Source organism: Equus asinus, chromosome 26 (genome assembly GCF_041296235.1).
Source record: "Equus asinus isolate D_3611 breed Donkey chromosome 26, EquAss-T2T_v2, whole genome shotgun sequence".
In the NCBI taxonomy this organism is placed as follows: Eukaryota; Metazoa; Chordata; class Mammalia; order Perissodactyla; family Equidae; genus Equus; species Equus asinus.
In genome coordinates, this window is record NC_091815.1 from 34,545,108 (window position 1) to 34,569,731 (window position 24,624).

A 24,624-nucleotide genomic window follows, 5' to 3' on the forward strand; every position below is an offset into this window, starting at 1 on the left:
CTGGGTGACCTCACGCCCGGTGCTCTGAGCTCGAGCCTCCTCATCTACAAAACAGAGACAATAAACCTGTTTCCTAGAGGGATCCAGAGGTTAGAAAACCCAGTCAATAGAGAGAAAGCCTTGGCACCAAGTAGGTGCTTGATGAATATGTCTCAAAAGCAGCAAGTGACAGTTACCGGTGTATTAATAGAAGTCAATGATAATCGCCACCGACTGTGATCTGGGCACTAAATTCTTTGAAAGCGTTTTCCCATTTAATCTTCCCGCTGGCCCTGGGAGGTGGGTGCAATTATGTTACTCTCATTTTCACAGAGGAGACAACTGAGGCTCATGGAGGCCATCCCTTGGGGAAGGTCTGGCACTCCATAGCCACCGCGGCAGCCCGCAGGGGTGGCTTGATAGAAGCCCCCAGAAATACCTCCGGGGTTCCCCCTGAATCCTATCCTCCGTGCTTCCTGCATTCTCCCAGAGGGACCTCCTCTTGCACCCAGGGGAGCTTGTGGGGGCGGCACACCCACAGATGTTTGCACGCAGGTCCAGTCATCCCCAAACCCACCCTGGCAGCCAGAGCCTCACACCCGGCCCGGGGTGTGGGGGCTGCCCAGGGTCCACAGGCAGCCCCGTTCAGCAGGGAGAGACACCCAGAAGGAAGAAGGCAGCAAAGCACACACGCCGAGATGTGTACACAGATGGGCCTGCCAGATTCCCACGGCACGTTCCCACAGAGACGCTCAGCCACGGAGGAGCGGCTGTAGTGTTCCCGTCGGGCATGTGTGTATGTGTGACTTCGGGGGTGGAGTACCAGAGTTCACGTCCCAGCTCTGCTCTCTCGTTGCGTGTGACCTTGGCCGAATTACTTATATTCTCAATGCCTCAGTTTCCCCATCTGTAAAGGAGGATGATTTTTTAAAAACCCCAGATTCCACTTCATGTTATTTTGAGGATTCAATTCGTGCGAGGTGTTTAGAAAAAACGGTTTGTGTTTAGTGTCGTCACAGTTAGTAATTTCATGCATTTGCTTGTGTCCTCTTTGACTGTGTTTTATGAGTGAGGAAATTGAGGCTCAGAGAGGGGAAGCACCCTGCCTGAGGTCACACAGCTGGGAAGTGTCAGAGTTGAGATTCAAAGCCGTGCGGGTCTGAATCTAGACCCCTTGTGCTCAGCCATTACCTTGTTTGCAGCTGGGAAGTTTGAGGACCTTGGCTGTTGTCGCTGCTGGGAGTGTAGAAGAGTGTGGAGCACTGGACAAGGAACCAGGAGACAGAGAGTCCTCCACGTTCATTCAAGTCAGTCCATGCAGCCATTTGATAGACACTTACTGAGCATCTCCTGTCTGCCAGGCACTGTTCTCGGCACCAAGGGTTCAGTTGGGAACAAAGCTGACAAAATTCCCAGCCTTGGGACGGCTCAAGAGCTAGTGGAGGAGACAGATAGTCATCAAATAACCGCATACAAGGATCGGCGCTATGAAGGAAAGTCCAGGGTGCTGTGTGTTGGAGAAGGAGGTCACAGAAGGCTTCCCTGAGCAAGTGACATTTGAGCTGAGCTCAGAGGGGTGAGGAGGCATAAGCCAGGGGAAGGAACAGCCTGTGCAAGGCCTGGGGGCGGAGGCAGTTCTGCACATTGAGGAGGACTGCTGAGCACATAAGCTCCACGGGGGTAGAACTTAGTTTTGTTTACTGCTGGGTTCCTGCTGCCCAACATGGTGCCTAGGACACAGTAGGCATTCAATAAATAATGATTGGTTGAATGAATGAATAAACAAGTGGATGGACAAATAGAGGAATGGATGGATGGATGGGTGGATGGATGGACGGATGGATGGATGGATGGATGAGTGGATGGATGGGTGAGTGGATGGATGGATGGATAGGTGGGTGGATGGATGGATGAATGGATGGATGGATGGAAGAGAGGATGAATGGTTGGGTGGATGGAAGAGAGGATGAATGGTTGGGTGGATGGATGGATGGATGAATGGACGGATAGATGGAAGGGAGGATGAATGGTTGGGTGGATGGATGAATGAATTAGTGGATAGTTGGATGGATGGATGCATGATTGAATGGGTGAGTTTGCACAAATACCTACAGATTCACATTGCAAATGTGCCTGGAAATAAATGCAGACACACACCCAAAGACATGCACACGTGTGTGTAAACACAGATTCCCCTCTTCTCCTGATGCTCCCCCGAGAGAGAGCACACACTGAGAAGAGAGGTGGGCCAGGCTGGCCAGGACCTGTGTGGACGAGGAAGCAACCCTCCGACCAGGGCTACAGCCGGCCCCACCCCATTGCGGTGCTGGCGTAACTTCTGGAATAGGAAGAAATGCTGATTCAGGCATTTGCGCCCTAGGCTGCGTGCCAGGCCCCACAGTGGGACAGAGCTGGCTCGAGAGCGATGAAGTGAGTGGCAGAAGGAGGCAGGTGGGGCTAAGGGATAGACACAGAGACAGAGACAGAGAGATGGAGAAACAGAGAGATGGGGAAACACAGCAAAGGAGACACAGGAGACAGACAGACACACACAGAGAAAGAGAGAGAGACACAGAGACAGGCAGAAAAGTATAGAGACACAGAGAATGAGAGACAAAGAAAGTCAGAGACTCGTGACATAGAAATTCAAGTTCAGACACAGAGAGAGATGAGGCAGGGCTCCAGAGAGAGAGATGGATAGAGAGAGAGGAAGAGAAAGAAAGACACCGAGGAAAATGGAGACACAGAGAGGCGGGAACATAGAGACCAGACTCCAGGGGAAAGAAGAAAGAGGGACAGAGACAGAGACAGAGAGACAGACACAGAGACACAGAGATGCAGAGATACAGAGACACCCGAAGAGGGAAGGAAGAGAGAGCTCCAGCAGAGGCAGCCAAAGCCAGACAGAGACGGAGAAGTGGGAAGGGAATGGCTTTTAACAAGGGTCACCTCTCTGTGTCAGGTCCAGGGGCTTTGCTGCATCTTGCTTTATTTAAGCACCAAGAGCCCTTGAAGGCAATATTATTGGCAAGATATGAGGAAACCAAGGCTCAGAAAGGGGAAGACATTGGCCCAAGGTTGCACGGCCTGGACGTGGCATTCGTTGCTGGTCTGTTTGACCCCAGAGTCCACGTTTTCTTCTTCACTTCATGTTGCCTCATGAGGACCAAGAGGGACAGGGCAGACGGGGTTAGGGGACACTGAGTGTGGGTCACAGTGACAGAGGGAATTACAGACTCGGTTATTCACTCAACAGACACATTCTGTCTGTCCCTGAGCGGGGCGATGCTGGAAAGCCAGAGATGAGTCAGGAGCCGCTGGTCTGGCGGGGGAGGCAAACACAGACAGGCCCAGATTCCTGAGCAAGACAGATGGGATGGACAGTGTTCAGAGGTCTGGAAAAGGAGCAGATAAAGAATGTGTGGAGGAAGGCGACAGAACACACAACTGCAGCGAGGGGGCTCAGTGGGGGTCAGAGAAGACTTCCTGGAGGAGGGGGCATTGGGCTTTTTGTTAAAGGATAGGGGCATTTGGGGAAAAGAGGAGCCTGGAAGAGCATTCCAGGCAGAAGACACAGCATGTGGAGAGTGGAGACAGGGGTAGGGTGGGAAGGATTAATGAAATAAAATAAAAGGTGACTGGAGAATGTTCGAAGGGGTGAGCTGGGAGAGAAGGGTGGCCCAGAGTGTGCAGATCTCAAACGTCTGGCTGAGGGGCTGAACGTTGTCCGGGGAGCCATGGACCCCTGGCACTGGGGAGCCATGGGAGTGCTGTGAGCAGGGGCAGAGCAGGGTCAGCTCTAGGTGCAGAAGGACTCCTCTGGAACCCTGTGGGGAAGGGAATGAGGGGAAGAAAATGCAGGGTGGGAGGGCAAGAAGGAGGCTGGGGTGAGCGTCCAGGCAGGAGAGGACCTTGAAACTTGAGTGGGTGTCCGGGCTGTGGGAACAAAGAGGAGAGGAAGGGGCAGAGAGTCAGGAGGCAGAACGGATAGAGCTTGGAAACTGATGGGCTGTGGGGACCAGGTGTGCCTGAGCTCACGGGAATGAAAGACGTCCCCTGTCCCATAGGGATGGACTTGGCAACTGGAAATGGAGAAGGACAGCCTGATGGGGGAGAAAGAGACATGAGGATGATAAAACGGTGTCAGGGCCACAGAGGAACTGAGTCTGGAACTGAGCCTATTAAAGCCTGGACTGTTTTTAATTGCCAGTGACAGAAACTCAAATGACCTAAGCATAAGAGGGAATGAATTGGGCAGATGAGGGCTTCAGGCATGGCTGGATCCAGGAATCTGACTGCCTGCATCTTTGGTCTCTGCTTTCCTTGTGTTGTTTTTGCTCTCAGACAGGTTCTCTCCCCATATGGCGAGGTGATGGCCCCCAGCATCTCCAACCTAGGCTCCGACCAGCCTGACAACCTCAGCAAAAAAAGAAAGATCCCTTTTATAACAGGTCCAGCAAAAGTCCAAGGGTTGACTCTGTATCCTAGATTGATTTTTAAGCTTCCCTCTGAACAAATCACTCAGGAAATCAAGGGGCTGCTACCTAGAAAGCCGGGAACTGATTCTTGTCAAGCGGGAAAAATGGCCAGTCAAGGCAGAGACCATCTGGAAGTGGAGAGAAGAGGACTAAAGATACAGGTAAGAGAGACAGAGACGGGGAGGGCAGACAGAATAGCTGGGAAAGTCCAGCCTCCTCTCCCATGGTTCCTGCTGAGAGCTCTGCAGACACAAAGAAAGGGATGTCTGACGGGCACCTATGTGACTAGACCCCTTCGGTCCTGCGCTTGGGGTTCAGGAGCCCCCAGGCCCTCCTCCTTCAGACCCAGGAGTTGGAGCCCCCAGCCCCTCCCCCTTCCTCTGGAGGTGCCATGGCAACCAGCCCCGCCCCCCACCCCGTCCACCTTCCCCTCCCCCGTCTAGAATCCAGTTTCTGTTTGAATCTGGCCTGTGTCTAACCAGTTCCTGCATGACACAGGGATGAGCGGAGGGCAAGTGGGAACAGAAGCGGGATGACAGAGGGGAGGGGAGCCAAGGAGCTGGGCAGAGGCAGCTACGAGAGAAGAGAGATGGGGAGAGATGGGAAAAGGAGACTGGGGGGAGATGGCGAGAGAGGCAGGGAGACAGAGAGAGGGTGACAGGGCTGAGAGGGGCAGAAAACTATGAAGAGAGGGAGGGACCGGGGGCCGGGGAGAGGAAAGTGACAGAGAAGGATACCTGGGAGATGGAACAAGGGGCGGGGAGAGAAGAAGGGGGGAAGAGGGCAGAGAAATCAAGGGAAAGAGTGGAGGTGAGCTGGGGAGAGAGACGGAGAGAAATCAAGGGAAGGAGATGGGGAGAGAGGGAGGGAGGGAGCGGGGCAGAGAGATGGGGGGAGAATGAGGAAGAGAGACCGGGAGGGAGGGGTGAGGGAAGAGACCCCAGGATACAGGGACAGACAGAGGGGGAGACAGACGTGTGGGAAGGAAGATTTGGGGACATGCAGAGAGTCCCTGAGGTTAGGGGGACCCAGATCACTATGTGGCCTCCGCCTTCCGGTTCGTCCATAGTCTTTTCCCAGGGCTTCAAAGAGGAGGAGGAGGTGGTAGTGGGGAGAAGGAACTGGGGTGGGTGGCCCAGTCAGAGCTCTTCTCCCCACCCTCCTGAGACACCCCTCACCCGCCTTCCCAGGATGCAGCCAGAGGTGGAGCCCCCGCGCTCCTCCACCAAGGGCCACCCCAGCATGCACAGGGAGGCAGGTACTGAGCTGGCGTCTGTGTGTGTCTGTGTGTCTGTGTATCTGTGTGTCTATGGAGGGGGGAGATTTCCTTCACCCACGAATTGTGTGGGACCCCTGGCTTGCAGTTTGGCCCTAAGTCAGTCACTGGCCTTCCAAACAGAGGGCCACCCCAAACTTAGGTGGACCTGATTTCCCAGACCCTTTGGACCTCAAAACTACATTTCCCATGAGTCTCTGCAGTTCCCCAGCCAATGTTCTGGACACAGAACTACATTTCCCATAAACCTCCTGGGCCTCAACTACTCTTCTGAGGCCTTTATCTCCCTAGAACCCCACCCTCTGGTCCCTCACACTCTCCTTGTCACCTGCTCTGAGTTCAGCATCTTCCCCCAAAGCCATTCTCCCTCCCTGCTTCCCATCTTCAAATAAACCCAGTGCCAACCCGGTCTCTGGGCTGGACCTCAGGGGCTGTGTCCTCGTTCCCTCCCACAGCTGTAAGCCCCCAGTCCCATCTTCCTGCCCTCTGACTATCTCTGCCCGTCCCGACCTCTCCATCCCCACGGCCCTGGCTCCGGTCGTGTCCTCTTCCTCCACGTGGACCCTTTCTCCACCTGACTCCCGGTCCTCAGTTTCTCCCCTGCAGCCCGTCTCCCACGGAGCTCCAGAGGGGTTTGTCTGACACCAGCTGACAACTTCAGGCTCTTACTCCGGGGCTCCCTGCTTGCTCTCTGCTGTAGCACAGTTCGTTCATTCACCCATTCACTCATTCAACATTTACTGAGTGATAGCTTGGTGAGGCTGCATCTGGCCAGTAGGTAATAGAAAATGGGACTTTGTGTAAAGAATAGGAAAGTCATTATCTTACCCAAAAAAGAGGCCCAGAGGTGGGGTGGGGTTCGGGTTTGGTTGAGTCAGCTGCTCAAGGATATCACTGAGAACCTAGTTTCTATTTCCCTGCTTTTTGGTCCAGGATACATTCCCCCTTTGCACGCCAGCTTGCTTACCTCATGGTCACAAGATGGCTGCCATAGTTCCAGGCATCACTTCCAGAGGTCCTCATCTTAAGAACCCCCAAATGATCTCTCCTCTGATCTCACTGGCCAGCACTAGGTCACTCGCCCGCTCCCGTCTCAATCCCTGGCAACAGGAATGAGATTCTCGTGATGACTTTAGTGAGAGGTCCTCAATTCTGGCTACACATCAGGTGGGAGGATTTAAAAAAAAAACAGCACACCTATACCTAACCCCACCTCAGAGGCAATTTAAGCAGTATCTCTGGGATGGGGGCCCTAGCGTTTATAGTTTTTGAATCCTCCTGGGTGATTATGGTGCACGGTAAAGTTTGGGAGACATTGGTTTAAAGTGGATGGAATAACTTCAGAGAACTGGAGATGGGTGAGGCTCCCCTGAGTCGCACGGGGGAGGAACGGATCCTCCTCAAATAGGGGCAGAAGCATGGGAGTGGCTGAGGGGGTCTCCTTTCCCATGTCTGCTTTGAGGACCCCCTCTGAGCCGGATGCCATCCCAGGCACAGCAGACACCCTGAAGGCAAAACAGACACCATTTCTCTGTCCCAGGGTCTCTTTCAGTGTCTTTGAAGCCCTCCTTCTTTTGGAGACCCCACCCCAGCCCATCTCTGCCCTGGACTGAGGCGCCCCCCTGATAAATAGAATTTACGTTTCACTGCAGAAAAGTGGGAGTGGAATGGAGCTGACCTCTTGGCCGGTTTTGCAGACCAGCGCTGGTCCGTGTCCGGCTCGCTGTTTCCCTTGTGCTATTTTGGAACCGATAACATTTGTATCTTATCCACTGCAAACTGTGGCCGAGGCCATTAGAAAGCCCGTGGGTCCCCAGCATTTGGTCTTTTAGTGCCCTAATGAGTGATAGGACCCAGGCTGTTCTCACGCAGAAAGGGCGGCCATGAACCACGCTGCCTCGCAAATAATTAATAACCAACAATTGCCATAATCGCTCCGAAGTCTTGTGGCCGAAGAGAATTCTGGGAAGTTTCTGCGGATGACCATATTCTTTTTTTGCTTAAAACCTTAGCCCACGGCCGTCCCTCTGCAGGAAACGTCCTTTTCCCTGCCGCTTCTTTATTTGGCAAACTTCTCCTCATCCCTCAGGATTCACTGTGACACCACCTCCTCTGAGGAGCCTTCCCTGATTGCCCCCAGACTGGGCCTCACCTGCACCTGGTGACATCTGCATTGTAGCTCATATTGTCCTTTACAGCGACTGGCTCCTCCCCAGACTGGGAGATCCAGGAGGGCAGGGCCGGGTATCAGGCATCTCTCGGTCTCCAGCAGGTCACACGGGAGGCCCTGGAGATGCCTGTTTAAGCTTGAAATTGTTGCGTTTACTCAATTTATTCAATAAGTAGCTATTTTTTTAATCTTTTTTTTTTTTTTTTGAGGAAGATTAGCCCTGAGCTAACATCCGCCACCAATTCTCCTCTTTTTTGCTGAGGAAGACTGGCCCTGAGCTAACATCCGTGCCCATCTTCCTCTACTTTATATGTAGGATGCTGCCACAGCATGGCTTGATGAGCAGTGTGTAGGTCCACACCCAGGATCCGAACCCACAAACCCCAGGCCACCGAAGTGGAGCGTGTGAACTCAACCGCTGTGCCACCGGGCCAGACCCAATAAGTAGCCATTTTTTAACTTGTATTTTTATTAAGTTATACATATACATTGAAGCTCATATATTAAACTCACTGTTGTAATTTATAAATACTTATTTCTAAGGTCACAGTTCACAAGAAACCATTTTACTCACATTTTCTCACATGCATCTTTGATGTTGCTGGAGTCCCTTTCTGAGTCATTTAACACACTTTTTGAGAGGCATGTAATTTTATTCCCAAGTTATTTGTGATAGAAATTTAAAGGATTTTTTCTATGATGGAAAATTTCGAATACAAACAAAAATGGAGAGAATGGCATGATGAATCTCCATGTTCCAATACGTGACCTCAATAGCTATCAATGTTTTGCTAACCTTGTTTCATCTAGGTCCCCTCCCCTTCACATTTTTTGGGGGATATTCTATAGGGCAAATTTTTTTTAAAGAAAATCCCAGACATAATTCCTTTCCACCCCTCCGTACTTCAGCATGTGTCTCTAATTGCTAAGGATTTTTTAAAAGCTCACCTACCATGCCATAATTACACCTCACAAAGTTAGCAATTTTTCTGGAATATCATCTCATACCTAGTGCTTATTTAAATTTCCCTAATTATTTCAAAAATTGTTTTTTTACAGTTGATTTGTTTGAATTAGGATCCAAAGGCTACACAGTGCACTTGGTAATTACATCCTCTTTTTTTTTTTTTTTTTGGTGAGGAAGATTGGCCCTGAGCTAGCATCTGTTGCCAATCCTCCTCTTTTTGCTTGAGGAAGATTGTCACTGAGTTAACATTTGTGCCAATCTTCCCCTGTTTTGTATATGGGACGCCACCACAGCATGGCTTGATGAGGATGTGTAGGTCCGTGCCCAGGATCTGAACTTGCAAACCCCGGGCCGCCAAAGCAGAACATGCAAAATTAAGCACTGTGCCACCGGACGGCCCCCCTTTTAGTCTTTATTTTCAATAAATGCGGACGCAGGACGTGGGGGAGACGGACTGTAATTAGAGACTTAGGGAAATAGATGTAAAATTGCACCTGGGATGGGAGCGAAGGCGTAGCATCGTGAGTTCATGATAGGACCCTTCCCGGGACACTCTGGAGGCCTTGACTATCTACGTGGGGGGAAGAGGTTTCCAGCTGGAGCGCCAGCATGTGCTAAAGTCCTGCGGCAGGAGGCAGCATGAAGAGTTCAGGCCACAGAAGGGCCGCGTTTCTGGAAAGCGGCAAGTGAGGAAGAGGATGGTGTGTGACCGGCCTTAAGACATCAGCAGAGCCTGATGGGGGTAGTCTTGGGGGTCACAGGAGAACTTTGGACTTAATGTATCCTAAAGACAATGAGATGTCCTGGGAGGGTTTTGAGGGAGGGAGGGAGATATGACTCGATCTATGTTTCAAAATGCTCTTCTGTTTGGATGACTAGAGAGAGAGGAGTTAGGGGCTGTTGTCTAGATAAGAGTGGGGCGAGAGGCAGCCAACTGGGGAGACTGAGAATAGAGCCTGGATCCAGATGTCTAGATTTTTATCCTGAGTCTTTCATTTTGGGCTGTGTGACCTTGGCAAGTCCCTTAACCTCTCTGTGCTTCCGTTTCATCATTTGTTAAATTACGGAAGGTTGTCTTGAAGATGCAATGGAAAGTCCTTTAAAAAGTGCTTGGCGTCTTTAAAGGGACCGTAAACACTGTAGTTTCCTAGTTTGTTGACTATAGTTACCAGTTTTGCTAAATGGACTGATTTGAGAAGGGGATCACCGTGTGGGAGGGATGGAGGGGAGGCCAGGACGGCTGGAGACAAATGATCAGAGAGGTCAGTGGGGAGACCACATCAGGGCAGATGCTTCTCAGAGGGCATCTTGTTAAAATGCAGATTCTGGCCCAGTAGGTCTGGGGAGGGCCTTGAAATGCTGTGTTTCAAAGAAACTACTTCTCCCCAGATCACACGCTGGAGAGCGAGTCCCCACCACAGGGAGGACCTCATCCTGAAGGCCAGGGGAAGCCGCTGGCGGTTTGTAAACGTGGGGCACTAAGACGAGAAGGTCACCCCAGCTGCCCTGCGGAAACACCTGGGAGGTGGGAGGACGGGGACCCGAGGGACATCCTTACGATGGTACAAGCTAAGCTGTGTCGATGTCCCGAAGCCAAAGACAGCCAGGAGCACGGCTGTGACATAGCCGGGGGCTGCAGACAGCGCGTCCTGGCTCACCGGAGCCGACTGTGGAATTTTGCAAGCTGGTTGTTAAAATCGTGTGTAGCAAGAAATTGGCCACGGGGAGAGAAGTGACACCATAAAAACTGGCAAATGCTGCACATTGTGAGCGTGTGTGTGTGTGTGAAAGAGAGAGAGTTGCTAAACATTTGCCAGCACACCGCTGAGTTTATTGACTTGCGACGAGCGAGACCGTAACACCTGGAACGTCTGAGTGAGAGGGTGTCAGCCAGGGCGGATGGGAGCTGGGATGTGCTGGGATGACCTTGGGGACACTCAGGGAGGTGGGCTGTGCTCTGGACCAGATGCTGGCAGAAGCGGAGACAAGTCCACGAGCGGAACTAACGCCACATTTGAGAAGGAAGCAGCCTCGGCTCTCAGCCGAGAGGGGGATGGACGTTCGGTCCATCTTGTAGTTTGGGCGGAGTTCATGTTCTCTGGTGTCGAGACGCCACTCCGGAGTGGTCTTTTTTAAATCTCGGTCCATCAGGGTCACGGGGTGTGTGGCCTTGGCTGATGCTGGGGTTCTGTCAAGTTGTTCACGTCCTGGGAGTGTCAGGCCAGCTCCTGGCTGTCAGCCTTCTGCTGGCTCAGCTGCTGTAACAAAGAGACCCCCCAAACACCATGGCATGAAGAGGACAGTTTCTTCCTCTTTCGTGTGTAACCGAAGGCAGGAGGTCTGGCTCGGAGGGACCTCTCAGCCCCAGGAGATGATGTAGGGACCCAGCTGGGCACTCTCCATGTTTTTGCTCCACCATCCAGCAAGGGTGAAGCTGCCTTCTTGCTATACCTGCATTCCAGTCCAAGGGAAGGGGCAACGAGTCTAAGACAAGCCATCTTCTTCTAAGCAGATGACTGCAAAGTTGGCCCCTGCCTCCCACTAACACTGTCGGGAGAACTTGATCACGTGGCCGCACCTAGTTGCAAGGGAGGCTGGGAACTGTTCTCTCCAGATGGACGACCGTGTGCCCGGCAAAACTCTAGGACCAGGAGGTGCAGTGGTTAAGTTCACATGTTCCGCCTCTCTGCGGCCCGGGGTTCGCCAGTTCGGATCCCAGGTGCGGACATGGCACCGCTTGGCAAGCCACACTGTGGCAGGCATCCCACATATAAAGTAAAGGAAGATGGGCACGGATGTTAGCTCAGGGCCAGTCTTCCTCAGCAAAAAAGAGGAGGATTGGCAGCAGTTAGCTCAGGGCTGATCTTCCTCAAAAACAAACAAACAAATAAACGAAACTCTAGGACCAGAGAGGAAGGGGAAATGGATTATGTGGGACAACTAGGAGTTGGCTATAAGAGAGAGAGACCAGTTAGCTGAGGTTGGGGTTGTCTGGAAAGGCCCAGATGTGACAGCTGTTACCAGCCAAGTTCCAATCAGGAGGCTGGCTCTGAGTGTTGGAAAAACCCACAAACTGGCTTCAAACGCTGGAGCAAAGGGACACGATGCAGTGAAGAAGCAGCGAGGCTGGGGTGGCTGCAATCGCGAGCAAAAAGGGGCGTATCCCCACCCCTTCCTCCTGCCTTGCAGTCTCCCTCGAGCGCCCCCTTTAGGCAGAGCCTAATAGGAACCCAGCTGTCAACGCAGAAATGGGGTTGGTAGCTCCCCCATCCTGGTATCACGGAGCCGGTGTAATAGGGTGGAGTTGGGACCTCGAGAGACAACAACTTAATAACTGGCATAAGACCTATTCTGGGGTGGCATGGACAGCACTTGGTGAGGTCATTTAAGCCGAATAATGTCTGAGGAGTGCTCAGGGCAGCTGACACTGGGTTCTCCGTCCCCAGGAGCCCTCCTTGTGGACCTAGGGACCCCGGAGGAGCTACAGACTTGGAGCCTGGGCAGGCCGGGCAAATCCTCGTGAGTGGACCCTGGCCCCGTGACTTCTGACCTCAGCTCCCCCGAGGGCGATGGCAGCGATCCCTGACCTGGGAGGTCTCTGCCTGCTCGCTCTCTCGCCAGGAAGCAGTACCTGCGCCAGGTCATTGCAGAATACGAGGCGCTGGACCGAGAGCTGCCGTGCATCCGGAAGTTCCCCACGCCCCCCGCTGCCCAGCCCCTCTGCCTGTGCATGGAGACCTCTGTGAGTGGCCCCCTGCCCCTGTGGCTTTGGGCGGGATGGTGGAAAGGACACAGGCTCAGAATCGAGGTGGGCGGGGTTTGAATCCAGGCTCTGTGGCCAGGACAGGTTGCTGGAAACTCATTGCGAATTTCTCAAAGGGTCAATTGACAAATCTATCACTGGTGATCCCAGAGGGAAGACCAAGGGGCAGAGAGAGGGGGAGAGTGAAAGGCAGAGAGTGAGGAGACTGAGGACAAAGAGAGTCCTGCTAACTCACCTACTATGAAATTCTGTAACGTTTGCAAATACAGCAAAGACCCATAAGGCAAAGGCCAAGTTTTTGGCAGATTAGCGAACTGGTCATTCAGCGCATGAATCCTTTGGCAAGCCCTGCCCTCAGTCAGAGGCGGTGTCTGTTAGGGTCTCACTCACGTGAGAATTAAATGAGAGGAGCAGGCATTAATGTGGCGCTTACTGTGTGCCAGGCACAGGCTCAGTGGCGCCCCCTCAGCTGATCTGTGAATTTACCCCAAAACGGGGATTGCTGTCCTTGTTTTAGGAACCAATCCCCACCCCACTGCTCCTCTTCGTGGTTTTGAACGTGGGACCCCGTCGCCCCACACAGCCCCAAGGCTGGCCTTCCCAGAGGTGACCAAGTTCATGATTTCATTTTAGTCCCTCAGCAATTTCATACGCTATGATAAGTTTCTCTCACCTCCGACATGTCACCTCGTGCTGAAAATGCGGTTAGTGATCCACATATGTTTCCGAATGCTAAATAGATTGACAAGAAGTCAGAACCCCAATGATCCTGATTTTCTGACAACTGAACGTTCCTTAAAATGGTAATATGAATATCAAAGAAAAAATGTATGACTTAAATCCTTGCAGAAATCCTCAAGAGCTGCCAAAAGCTTGCCACCCAGAGCAGATTGCTAGGAAAGTTCTCAGTAGATTGGTAAAGTCGGCACATTGGTGAATCATTCGGCCAACTGTTCATTGACTTTTTGACAAATGGGCTTGGTGGAACTGATTTTTTGGAGAATGACCTCGAATGACAGTAGATGCTTTTCTGTCTGAGATGCCTGTCTTCCCCGCTCTGACAAGAGCGACAGGACCCTGGGATCAACTGTAATCCTTGCCCCTCAAATGCCCCCTGGGACTCTGGCAGGTTCTGCAGGTGCGGTCTAGGGCGGGACTGAAGCGGGGTGCTCGGGTCTGAGGCGCTCTCTCCGACTCCCCCAGCCCGAGGAGGACCTTACCCACCTGGAGGTGCTGGAGGCGCTGGAGGCCGAGTTACCCGGGGCCATGGAGAGCGGGCGCGTGAGCAGCATCCGCTTTGAGAACATGAACGTCATCTGTGGGACTGCGGGCCGGCGGGACAGGTGAGCCCGCGGCGGGGGCGGGGCCTGGACGGACGGGGGCGGGGCTTAGAGGGACAGACGAGTGGGCGGGGCCTGGGGACGGGGCCTGGAAGGACCGGGAGGGGCGGGGCGGCAGTGAGATGGGGCGGGGCTTAGAGGGACAGACGAGTGGGCGGGGACTGGGGACTGGGCCTGGAAGGACGGGGAGGGGCGGCGGCTGTGAGACGGGGCGGGACTTAGAGGGACAGGCAAGTGGGCGGGGCCTGGGGACTGGGCCTGGAAGGACCGGGAGGGGCGGGGCGGCTGTGAGCGCGATGAGGAGGCGGGGCCGGGAGTGAGGGCCGTGAGGGGTGGGGTCTAGTGAGCGCGGCGGGGAGGGGCCGGAGTCGGGGCAAAGGAGCTGAAAGAGCGGGAAAGAGAAATAAAGCCGGGGGGCGGGGACTGGGGAGCCCCGGGAAGTGTCTGATTGGTTTAAGGGCGGGGCGACGGGACTGAATGAGAACCAGGAAGGGGCGGAGCCGAGAATGAGCGCGCTGAGGGGCAGGGCCAGGTGAGATCAGAGAGGAGGAGGGACCTGGAGAGGTGCGGGGATGGGCAAGACCGAGGTGTGGGGGCGGAGCCCGGGAAGGAAGCTACGAAGGGGCGGAGCCTGGACTGAGCACATTGTAGGGGTGGGGCCAGGAGTGATCAGATGGGCAGGGGCCTGGAGCATCTAGTCGGGGGCGGGGCCTAGAGGCACTTAGATCAGGGGGTATGTCGGAGAACCACACTGAAGGGGCAGGGCTGGATAAGGAAGGGAGTGGGGCCGGGAGCTGCGGGGTGAGAGTCGAGCCCTGGAGCGGCAGTTTGAAAAGACGGAGCTTCGACTGACCTCCATCAGGGGATGGAACCAGGCCGAGAGAGAAGACCGGGCCTAGAATGACCCAGGTGAGGGTCAAAGTCAAGGTTGACCTCGGCGAGAGGGCAGGGCTGGAGAGTTTAGGAACGGAGTGACGGGTTGAAGGACTAGACAGGGACTCTGCCAATCCAAGGCGGGGCCGGGACCACGAGCGATTCCCTTTCCGTCTCGCCCCGCCCCTCTCCCTTGGCCCCTTCCCCTCGCAGGTGGCTCATCACGGTCACGGACTTCCAGACTCGCTCGCGCCTGCTGCGCTCGGGGCTCCGCCTCCGCGGGCTCGCGCACCCGCTCTTGCGCCACGACGAGCTGCTGCTGGGCGACTACCGCCTGCACCTGCGCCGCTCCATGGTCCGACGGCGCATGCTCGAGGCTCTGGGGGCGGAGCCGACCGAGGAAGATTGACGCGTGGGGCCGGGCCCCGGCTGCGCTTGCGCACCGTCCAGCGGGCTCCGGCTCCCCTCCCAGAAAACCCCGGAGGGAAGGGGGCGTTGCCTCCCCAGGAAGGAGGCGGGACCGGCTCGAGGGGGTGGATACTGTGAGTTTAATTATAAAGAATGACCTGGTACAAAAGCCATTTCTCTCTGCAAAATCTTGGTGGGGACTCAGGGGGAGGGAGGTGATGGGGGGTAGGGACGAACCCCCATAATATAATCCCGCCTCCCTAATTTTCCCCCAGTTCCTGCAAGTAGACGCCTGGGTCCCAATCCCTTGAGGGATGAACTAAGGCCCGCGAGAGGGAAGCCCCGGTCTCTGGGACTTTCAACGCGTGCCGATCCCGGTCTCAGCGAGAACCGCACGTCCTCCTCCGCCCCCCTCCTCTTCCTCCTCCCACCCCCCTTGGAAGACAATTCTCGGGCTTTTATTTCAGGTTTTTTTCTGGATTTTTTTTTGTGTGTGTTCTAGGGTTCTTTTTTTTTTGTATTTTTTTGTTATTGTTCCTCTTTTTGCTTTGTCTCTCCTCTCCGCCCCGCGCTGCCCCCCATCCAGTCCCTTCCCCCTCCCCACCCAACGGCTCCTCCCCCCTCCCCACCCCCTACACCCTCCCCAACCCCGCGGCACCCATCCAGAATGAACAAGCCCTTTATAGACAGGCGCCGCGCAGGCCCCCTGCGGACGGGGGGCATCCGACAAGGGGGAGGGGGCGGGTAGGGGCCCAGCTCGACCTCCGCCCCCCTCCTCGCCACCCCTCCCCCCTCCCACACCCTCCCACAAGGTTCCCCGCAGATCCCTGACGTGGTGAGGGGAGAGGGCTGCAAGCGCCCTCCCCCCATGGACGGAGCGCCCCCCCTCGAGGGTAGGGGGCAGCAGAGGGGGAATGGGCTTGGGGGAAGGAGGGGGAGCTCCCTTCTTTGGCAGCTGAACATGGGGGGGACCTGAGGGCGATGCCCTCCCCCCTTTACCCACAGTAGGGGAGGGGGCTCCGCAGGGGGAAGGGGTGGCTTAAAATTCCCAAGCCCCAGGAATAAAGGCGGGGTGGGGGGGGCGGGCGCGGTTGAGGGGGACGCGTGCGGGAAGGAACAGCCATGCTGGAGGGGGAAGGAGTTTCTTGGAGAGGCGGAAAGGTTAGGGGGACAAGGGGGATCTTCGTGCAAAATGGATGGACAGATGGCCCAGGAAGGACTGGGAGGAGTGAGAGGAGGGAGGTGGTGCAGAGGACAGAGACGGGAGCAGGGGGAGGAGAAAGTCTGGAGGGAAGAGGAGCAGGAACGAGGTGTGCATAGGGTCCTCTCTCACCAGAAAGAGACCCGAGTGTGAAGCGGAGAGAGAACAGGCGGAGTGGGAATGTCTGCAGGAGCTGTTCCTTCGCAGAGACAACAAATAAAGGAACCAGGACACACAGCCCAAGAGTGTGTGGAAGGAGACGAGTGGGCAAAAGGAAAGAGGTGGTAGGGTTCCCCGGAGGGAGAGGGAAGAAGTCACCCAGGAGCTGACAGAAACAAGTGGAAAGGCAAGGATGAGTGTGCAGCAAAGCCACGCTGTGCAAGGACGTTGTTAAGAGAAAGAAAATGGCCTCAAGAGAGCCGTGGAGGTGCTGGGGGGGATGAGTGTGCAACAGTGAGTGTGCAAGAAGGTTCACAAAAGAGTTAAGAATGGAGCTGCACAAAGATTTGGAAAAGAAGCGTGGAAGGAAGTGGGAGCTGGCGAAGAGGAGAGGAACCTGTATTTGAGAGAGAAACGGTTCCTGGGAGGCCCGGTGTGCAAGATGTGTGATAAGAAGGGACAGTGCGAGGGGGGCGGGGCAAGGAGGGGCGTGGGAGTGTCACTGAGAGGGAGACAGGGGTCAAGAACAAGGAAGGAAAGTGCTTCAAGGAAATGGAGGCAAGCGTGCAAGAGAGGGGCGCGGGACAGCAAGTGTGCAAGGGCTGGAGAAAGAGAAGCGCATTGCAGAGAATAAATCCATGTGCACAGAGTCCGTGAGTGGGTTGAGGGAAGGGGTGTCCCAAGTGTGTCTGCAGCAAGGGTCCAGAGATTTTCAGAAGGGAGGGTGCCAAGGCATGAGTGTGTGAGCGAGAAGCGGACAGAGCAGGAGCGTGGAGCGTGGGCAGAGAAATGTGATGTGCACGAGAGCAACGGCGTGTGTCCGAGAGCTGGAGGGCCTCGCGAGCTGGAAGCGAAGGCGGAGTGTGCAAGACAGCGAGAGGGCAAACTTGTGCAAAATCGTAGCCCAGGGAGGGGAGAGAGGCGAGCAGGCGTGCAAAGGAGCGTGCAAGAGGCTAGGGGCCTGCTGTGTGTGCTGGGGAGAGGGGAAGGCGGGGCGAGCCGAGGGGCCTGGCGGGGGGAGGGTGGTAGAGGGGCGGCAGGTGGTGGAATCTGAGGGCACCCCTTCCCTACGGCCTGGGGCACGACCCCCATCCATCAGGCTTAGGGCTCACCCTCTATGGCTCTGGCTGTCCCCCTCCCCCCCAGAATCGACCCTTCCCTCCTTCTCCATCCCCCTCTGTGATTTTTCCAGCCCCCCCTCCACTCCCCGCTTCACACACGCACACAATCTCTTGTCAGCTGCCCCCTCCTTCGAGGTGCAAATGTCTGGCCAGGATCAGGCCACCTGGTGACCTCCGGTGGCCTTGGGAGACGAGGGCAGGGCGCAGTTTTAGCAGAGTCCCTGGCCCAGGGGAAAGAGAAAGACGGTCAGGGGTCAGAGGTCAAGAGGCCAGCAGGCTCCAGGGTTCTTGGACGGGCTGGTCCGTCCAGGCCAGCCATCACCTCTCCAGGAAAAACTTGAGAGCCCGGTCGATGTTCATGCGGTGGCCCACCCTGGTCACCCCCAGATCAACGTAGTCCTCCTTGGTCAAGGCGGGCAGGTGGGAGCCGTCGATCTCGTGGTCCAGGAACCGGGCCCGGTGCTCGGCCAAGCCCAGCCACTCGAGCCAGTCAGCCACGTCGAACTTGGTCCAGAACCCCAGAGGTTTAGCGCCGAACGGCTTGTCCGGGGGCAGCGAAAGCAGGCGCGTCGGCGAGAGGGAGCGCGAGGCCCCTGACAGAGCTCCCCCGAGCCCCCCGGACATCCCGGGGTGCGGCGGCACAAAGACAGGGGCGAAGGGATCGGCCGAGCCTCCTGCCCCTCCGGTGGGGGAGCCGCGGATGTCAAAGAGACCCGGATAGAGGGGTCCGGAAGGCAGGATGGGCAGGGACGAGGGCCGGGGCGCAGGGCTGACCTTGTGCTCCGAGGCGGGCAGCAGCGAGGGGCTGGGCGCCCGGCGGAGCAGAGGGGGCCGCATCTCGAACTCCACGCCCTGGAGGTGGCGGGTGGACGTGGAGGAGGAGGCTGAGGGCGAGGTGGCCCCGGGAGCCGCAGCGGCGGAAGGGGAGACCCCACTTCCGGCGGGGAGTGGCGGCAAGGGTGGTTTGGGCCAGTTCTGAAACAGGCTGCTGACGGGTTTGGAGAGGAGCGAGGACTGGGAGTCTTCGGAGAGTCTGGAAGGTGACAAGGGGGCAGGAGGGAAGGAGGGGGTTGGGGGAGGGGCGAGGGCGGGATGAGAAGGAGGCAGAGGTCAAGATACAGGGAGAGAGGACGAGAGACAGGGGGCGGAGGTGGAGATGGAGGACAGCGATGGGAAGAGATGGAAGCAGGGAGGGGGCAAGACGGATGTCAGGACAGAAATGAAGGGAGAGAAAAATGAGAGGACAGGGAGAGGGTGACAGTCAAGAGAGGTGAAAGAAAAAGAGACATTAAGTGATAATAATATTAATCGCCACCACTTACTGATGCTCACGTGTGCCAGGCATTGTTCCAAGTGCTTTACATATCGCATCTCAATTTAATCCCCATGGCAGCCCTGATGCAGGTTACTATTATTATCATCATCATCAGCAGCACAGAGAGGTTAAATAACTTGCCTAAGGACACACAGCCAGGAAGTGGCAGAGCCCAGTTATATGGCACCAAAGTCTGAGCTCTTAACCACTACTCTATACTGCCTTTCGGGTTATGGCCAGTCACAGCAGAGTGGAAGACAGGGAGACGGTGAGAGAGGAACAAAAAGAGTGTGAGCATTCAGGGGAGAGAGATGGAAGGGGGCAGGGAACAGAGAGAGAGAGAGATGAGGAGAGGGAGATGAAAGAGAGAAGAAACAAGGGGAGAAAAATGTTCCCCTCATCCCTTTAGCTCTCTCCACAACAGCCCTGCCTCAGGGCCTTTGAACTGGCTGTTCCCTCTACCTAACTCACTCTTCAGCCACATACCCAGGTGATTTGCTCCCTTTGCTCCCTCCACTCCTCCCGTCTCTGCTCACCTTGCTGGTTATTTGAGAGACCTTCTCTGCCCATCCTATTATTGTGGGGTTTTTTTTCTTCCTAGGATGACTCCAATTATTTTCTTTCTTGTCTGGCCCCCACCCCAGCCTCATTAGACCATGAGGTCTCTGAGGGCAGCATTTTGCCTGCCTCGTCTACTGTGGGGTCCCTCTCACCCAGAAGGAGACCCAACACATAGTAGGTGATAAATTAATAAGTGGTGCGTCTGTCCACCCCATTAAGTCTCTTCTCCTCTCCCCAGAGTACTTTTAAGAATAATCAAGGAGTTGCCTTAAGATCTCAAAGGCCTGGGAAAACCACATTTGAAGATCAACCATAAGGCCCTCAGACCCTCAAACAGAATTTGAACTCTACAGATCGTCAAGGGGATGAAAAAAACCTCTCCCCACTCTCTCTGTGTCAGAATGGGGAAGGCGACTCCGCTTTCCCTAAGACTGAAAGGTCTCGAATGAGCTGGAACTTCGTGGCGATCCCAGCTGGCTAGTGGATTCCGGAAATGTCTGCATCTTCCCTCATTTCCCCATCTCTGCCCGCTGGGCGTTTCTAAGAGGCCCCTCCCTTCCTACATCTCATGTTACAACAATGGCCCACATTTAATCCTCTCTGAGACCCTTTTAGGAGGGTCCTATGCCGTCCCCCTTTCTACGGAGAGCCAGATTCCTTTGCCTCAGGTCACCCAGTTAGACAGTGCAGGGCTGGGAGCGGGACCCAAGAAGCCTGGCTACAGAAGCACACGCCTAACCGCTGTGCCCGAGAGCATCGTGTCCTGACCCACACTGGGTTCAAGGGACTTGTAGGTTCCAAGGACTGAACCCACCAAGAACCAGACACCAGCAAGTTGTGTGCTCTGGTCTCCTTTGTCAAGAATTCTTTTTCTTCCTCATGGGACGTGGGTTGTCATGGTGACAGGAGGACACCACCGAAGCTACTGAGATAAAGGGAAGTTTAAGGTGTCTGTGAAAGCATGTTTCTTGGAGGATGAACTTCCACAAGCCAGCCTGGGTTCTGTTTCCTTTCTGCCACCCAGGCCCCTAAAGGGACACAGCTATGGGGGAGGCGGATTCTGGTACCCACAGCATCGGCCCCTCTGGCCTCCGTTGCCAACCACCTGCCCCTGCTCACCTCTGCCGTTGCAGGGAAGAGGTCCTCTCTGGGATGTAGCTGGCTCCCCCGTGGTGGCTGTCCCCACTTCCCCCGCTGCCTCCCCGGGCCCAGGGCAGAGCGCCACCAGCCGCCGAGGAGCCTCCAAATTGCTGAAGCTTGGAGCTGAGTTCACTGATGATGCTGGCTTTGACTGTGGCCAAGGCTGAGGCCTGAGGCTGGGCCAGGGGCCCGGGCAGGGGTGGTGGCGGGGGGCCCGGGCCCTCCTCCCAGGGCAGCAGCTTCCGGGGCAGAGAGGAGGCCGACGGCAAGGGCACTGATGGGCCTTCTGGCTCCACAGCCACCGGACCCCCGGCCACGCCCACCGACGAGGGTCCCGGGCAACCACTCAGGGCCAGCAGCCCATCGGTTCCAGCCCCCGTCACCGAGACCGTGGGGCTGGTGGGAGTGACCGCGTCTCGGAGTCCCCCACTGGGGCTGGGCCGCAGGCCTCCACTGGCCCCCAGCGCCCGGCCCCGGAGCTTGGAGGGAGTCATGAGCTGCGGGGGGTACGGTGGGCCCGGAGTTCCGCTCCCTCCGAAGGCCTGGCCGTCCAGGTAGGCCACATACGTGTCCAGAAGCTCCGTCCCACTGGCCACCCCGGCCCCACCCCCAGCGCCACCCGCCCCTGCAGGGCCACCGCCTTCCGCCGACAGGCTGCTCAGCGTGGACGCACTGCTGATGGTCTCCAGAGGGTGGTCGCTACTGCTCCGACTGTCCACCTCCTCGATACCAGAGTCTGTGCCAGGCGGGGGGTCCGGGCCAGGCTGGGGGGCGGGGGGAGCCGGTGCGGCTGGGGCTGGTGGGCCTGGCGGAGGGGGGTCCCCGGCAGCGGCGGGGGCCCCCTGGGTTAGCGTGGCCACCTCACTGTCGTAGGAAGTCAGGCTGGATGCGGTGGAGTCCAGGGTGGGAGGGGCGGCGGCGACCGCAGGGGGCGGCACAGGGGGCAGCGGGGTGGTCGGGGTGGGTGGGTCCGGCAGCGGGTGGGGAGGCCCAGGCGTGAGGGGCGACTCGGGCTTCTCGAAGCTGTTGGAGAACTCGAGGGGCGGGGGCAGCGGTTCCACGAAGAGGAATTCGCCATCTTCCACATCCACCGAGGGCGCGGGGGGCGGCAGGACGAGCAGGGGAAGCCCGTTTTCTTCGCTGCCCCGCGGGGAGGTCGGCGAGGGGGGCACGGACCGGCGCGGGCTGGGCGGCGGGACCCCCGGCCCGTCCTCCGAGGGGGGTCCCCTTCCACCCGCCCCACTGGCCCGGGGCTGGCAGTTCTCGAGGAACCGCACGTGGAGGGGCAGCCGCTCGGGCTCCTCGGGGGCTCCGGCCCTCCAGGCCTTGCTCACCCCGGGGTGCGGGGCGGGGGGCTCCGGCCCCAGCTGCAGCAGGAGGGGCCCGACCCCAGGAGCCGTGGGGGGCAGGCGGTGCAGCAAGGAGCGCCGCGCGGCCGGTGGACTGGCCGGCAGGGACTTCTCCTGGCTGCCCAGCCCCGCCCGGTACCCCAGCTCCCGGCGGGCGGGGTCCGGCGGGGGAGCCCCCCAGAGACGCAGCACCGGCTCATGGTGGGCGTGGGGCGAGTGATGGTGAGGAGTGGGCGGCGGGGCCTCGTAGCGGGGCGACGGGGGCCTGGGAGGGGGCTGGGGGGGCCCCCCGCCCTCCGAGGACTCCTTCAGCGCCCGCTCTCGGGCAGCCAGGGCCAGCCCGAGCGGGGAGGCTGGGTCCAGGGCCTTGCCGGTCAGCGGGTGGACCAGGGGCCGGGGCGGCAGGAAGCTGGTGAAGGCGCTGCTGCCGCCGCTCGCCCCGTAGGCGCGGCCGCCGGCTCCGTAGCCCCCGTAGCCCCCGCCGCCGCCGGCGCTCGCAGCCTCCAGCCGGAGGTAGGGCTCGGCGGAAAACATGCCCTCGTCGATGGACTTGGAGTGGCGCAGCCGGGGACCCGGGGGCGCCCCTGCGCCCAGCGCGCCCTCGCCGCCCTCCTCGTCCCCCGCGTCGGTGGAGAGGAAGAGCGTGGAGCGCCGGCGGGCTTCGTTCTGCCAGCCACCCTCTCTCCGGGCCGCCCCCACCAGGGCCGCCCCGAACTGGCTGGTGAAGTCGAGGGTGGCCGGGCCGCTGGGCGACGCGGGGGTGGGCACGGGCGAGGGGGACGGCGGCACGGGGGACATGGCCGGGGCGGGGCTGGGCGCGGAGGAGGAGCCGCCGGCAGGCTCCGGCTGGCTGGGGGGCTCCGCCTCGGTGCTGCTGCCCTGGCTGCTGCGGCCGCTGCTACTGGTGGACGGAGCCTTGATGATAATGGTGGGGATGGGGATGGAGTTCTTCTCCGACGGGGCGGCCGCGGCCGGCGCTGGCGGCTGCGGGGACGCCGGGGAGGTGGGCGACGGGGCGGGCGGGAGGCCAGCGCCCTTTTGGGGTTCGCCCTCGACTTTGGTCTGCTTGACCAGCGGGCCTTTGCGCCCGCGGCCTGAGCGCGCGGGCACGTACATGGCCGCGCTGGCCGCCCGGGGAGGCAGCTGGAAGTAGCGCAGGGCCGGCGTCTGGGAGGGGCCGCCGCCCGCGCCCCCGCCGCCGTGGTGGGACGGCGACGGGGCCCCCGGGGTCGGGCTGGGCCCGCCGCCCCGCCAGCCGCGCAGGCTGGGCTGGGGCCCCAGCGCCAATCGCGGCGGGGGGTCGTCGGGGGAGCCACCCGTCTCCATCTCCGGGGGGTGAGGGGGGTGGGCGTGGTGGTGGTGAGGCTGCGGAGGCGGAGCGTGGTGGTGGTGATGGTGGGGCGGGTGGTGGTGGGCAGGGGGCAGGGGCCCGCTGTGGTACAGGCTCTTCTCTCGGCCCCCTAGGCGGGTGTCAGGAGGGGTGGGCCCATCAAAGGATGCAGGGGAAGAGGCGGGCAGGGGACCTCCCGAGCCGGGGTTGAAGGGCCCTACCCGGGGGGAGGGGGTGAGGCGGCCGGAGGAGGAGGGGGCCGGAGGTGTGCTGTAGGGGGGCTCCGGTGGGGACGTGGTGGGCGGCGGGGGGATGTCCTCCGAACCAGGCACAGAGAGGCTGCGGCTGAACTTCATGGCTGGGGGCGCTAGGTAGGGTCTATCATCTTCTGCAGCCCCTGGGGAGACACAGAGGATCCAGGAGCCCGGCCTGGGTTGGGAGGCCTTCCTTGCTCCACGATCCCATAGAACTCCAGTATCAATAAAATAATAATGATAATAATAGCAGCACCCAGTACATGTTAAGAAGAACTTCACACAGGTTAATCCAGAGCTTCCCCAGCTGTGAGAAATCCCAATCCTGCTTGATATCGTAATACAGGTTGTGCACTGCACAACAGCAAACAGCAGAGAGAGCAATGGGGTTGAGGGGGCGAAATTCAGCTGAACTTCCTCCCCAGGCCAGGAGGGGGCGCCTTGTTTCTAATTTGCACAAAGACACAGTCTATGCTGGAGGTGGCTCTGGATGAACCAAAGTGGCTGGAGCCGGGACGAGACACCGTGTCGATGTGCACGGGTCCAGATTTCTTTTCATGTTTATGCAGAAAAGAAATGTAATGAGCACATCCAACCTGTGATTTCACACACAGATGAGGCCTCTGTTTAAAAGAGGGAGGCGATTTATCGGCGAGCGATATTAGGTAAATGAAGAGAGATGGACAGACCTAGAGATGGCGGACACCGGGAGTGGGGGAAAGGCTGGAATCCAATCGGCAGAACAACTCAGAGAGGACCGGAGGAGTGAAGACTTGCCTGCTTGTCACCATCAGGCTCAGTCCTTGACCCTCCTTTCGCCTCTGACCGCTCTCTCCCTGGATGGTCTCAACCAGCCTCGTGGCTCCATCGCCAGCTCTCTGCTAAAACCTCCCACATCGGTCTGGGGCACAGTCCTCTCTCCTGAGCTCCAGGGGCCTCC

General features: G+C 57.6%; 2 protein-coding genes across 6 annotated transcripts in view; one reads left to right on the forward strand and one right to left on the reverse strand.

Annotated features, from left to right (window-relative positions):
* The first annotated feature begins 5,492 nt into the window (after positions 1-5,492).
* On the forward strand, positions 5,493-15,272 carry C26H19orf81 (chromosome 26 C19orf81 homolog). 2 transcript variants are annotated; one of them, XM_044758873.2, is made up of 5 exons: positions 5,493-5,715; positions 12,317-12,389; positions 12,492-12,612; positions 13,837-13,976; positions 15,060-15,272. In XM_044758873.2, exons 1-5 carry the CDS (start codon positions 5,496-5,498, stop codon positions 15,253-15,255), a joined length of 750 nt encoding a protein of 249 aa, XP_044614808.2. In that variant the 5' UTR covers positions 5,493-5,495; the 3' UTR covers positions 15,256-15,272. The 2 variants fall into 2 exon arrangements, 1 of the variants encoding a protein (XP_044614808.2); XR_011498423.1 differs by lacking the exons at positions 5,493-5,715; positions 12,317-12,389; positions 12,492-12,612; positions 13,837-13,976 and adding an exon at positions 14,489-14,882 and having other exon boundaries at positions 15,060-15,198.
* Positions 15,273-15,373: 101 nt separating this feature from the next.
* The window catches only part of SHANK1 (SH3 and multiple ankyrin repeat domains 1), a 46,708-nt gene continuing 37,457 nt past the window's right edge, over positions 15,374-24,624 (reverse strand). For 3 of the 4 annotated variants that reach the window (XM_070498614.1, XM_044758810.2, XM_070498613.1), the window contains 2 exons: positions 20,731-23,827; positions 15,374-18,768 (listed from right to left, as the gene is read on the reverse strand). In XM_070498614.1, coding sequence (XP_070354715.1) covers positions 18,054-18,768; positions 20,731-23,827 — 3,812 coding nt within the window. In that variant the 3' untranslated portion in view covers positions 15,374-18,053. Of the gene's footprint in view, positions 18,769-19,057; positions 19,273-20,730; positions 23,828-24,624 lie in introns of all 4 variants that reach the window. The other variant, XR_011498422.1, reaches the window with a different exon arrangement.

What these genes read in the sequence shown, in the direction of transcription:
- C26H19orf81 (XM_044758873.2), top strand. Translation starts at nt 5,496, where the DNA reads ATGTGGCCTCCGCCTTCCGGTTCGTCCATAGTCTTTTCCCAGGGCTTC. An exon ending in CAGCATGCACAGGGAGGCAG is followed by an intron (nt 5,716 to 12,316) that starts GTACTGAGCTGG and finishes CTCCGTCCCCAG; the next exon opens with GAGCCCTCCTTGTGGACCTA. An exon ending in GCCTGTGCATGGAGACCTCT is followed by an intron (nt 12,613 to 13,836) that starts GTGAGTGGCCCC and finishes CGACTCCCCCAG; the next exon opens with CCCGAGGAGGACCTTACCCA.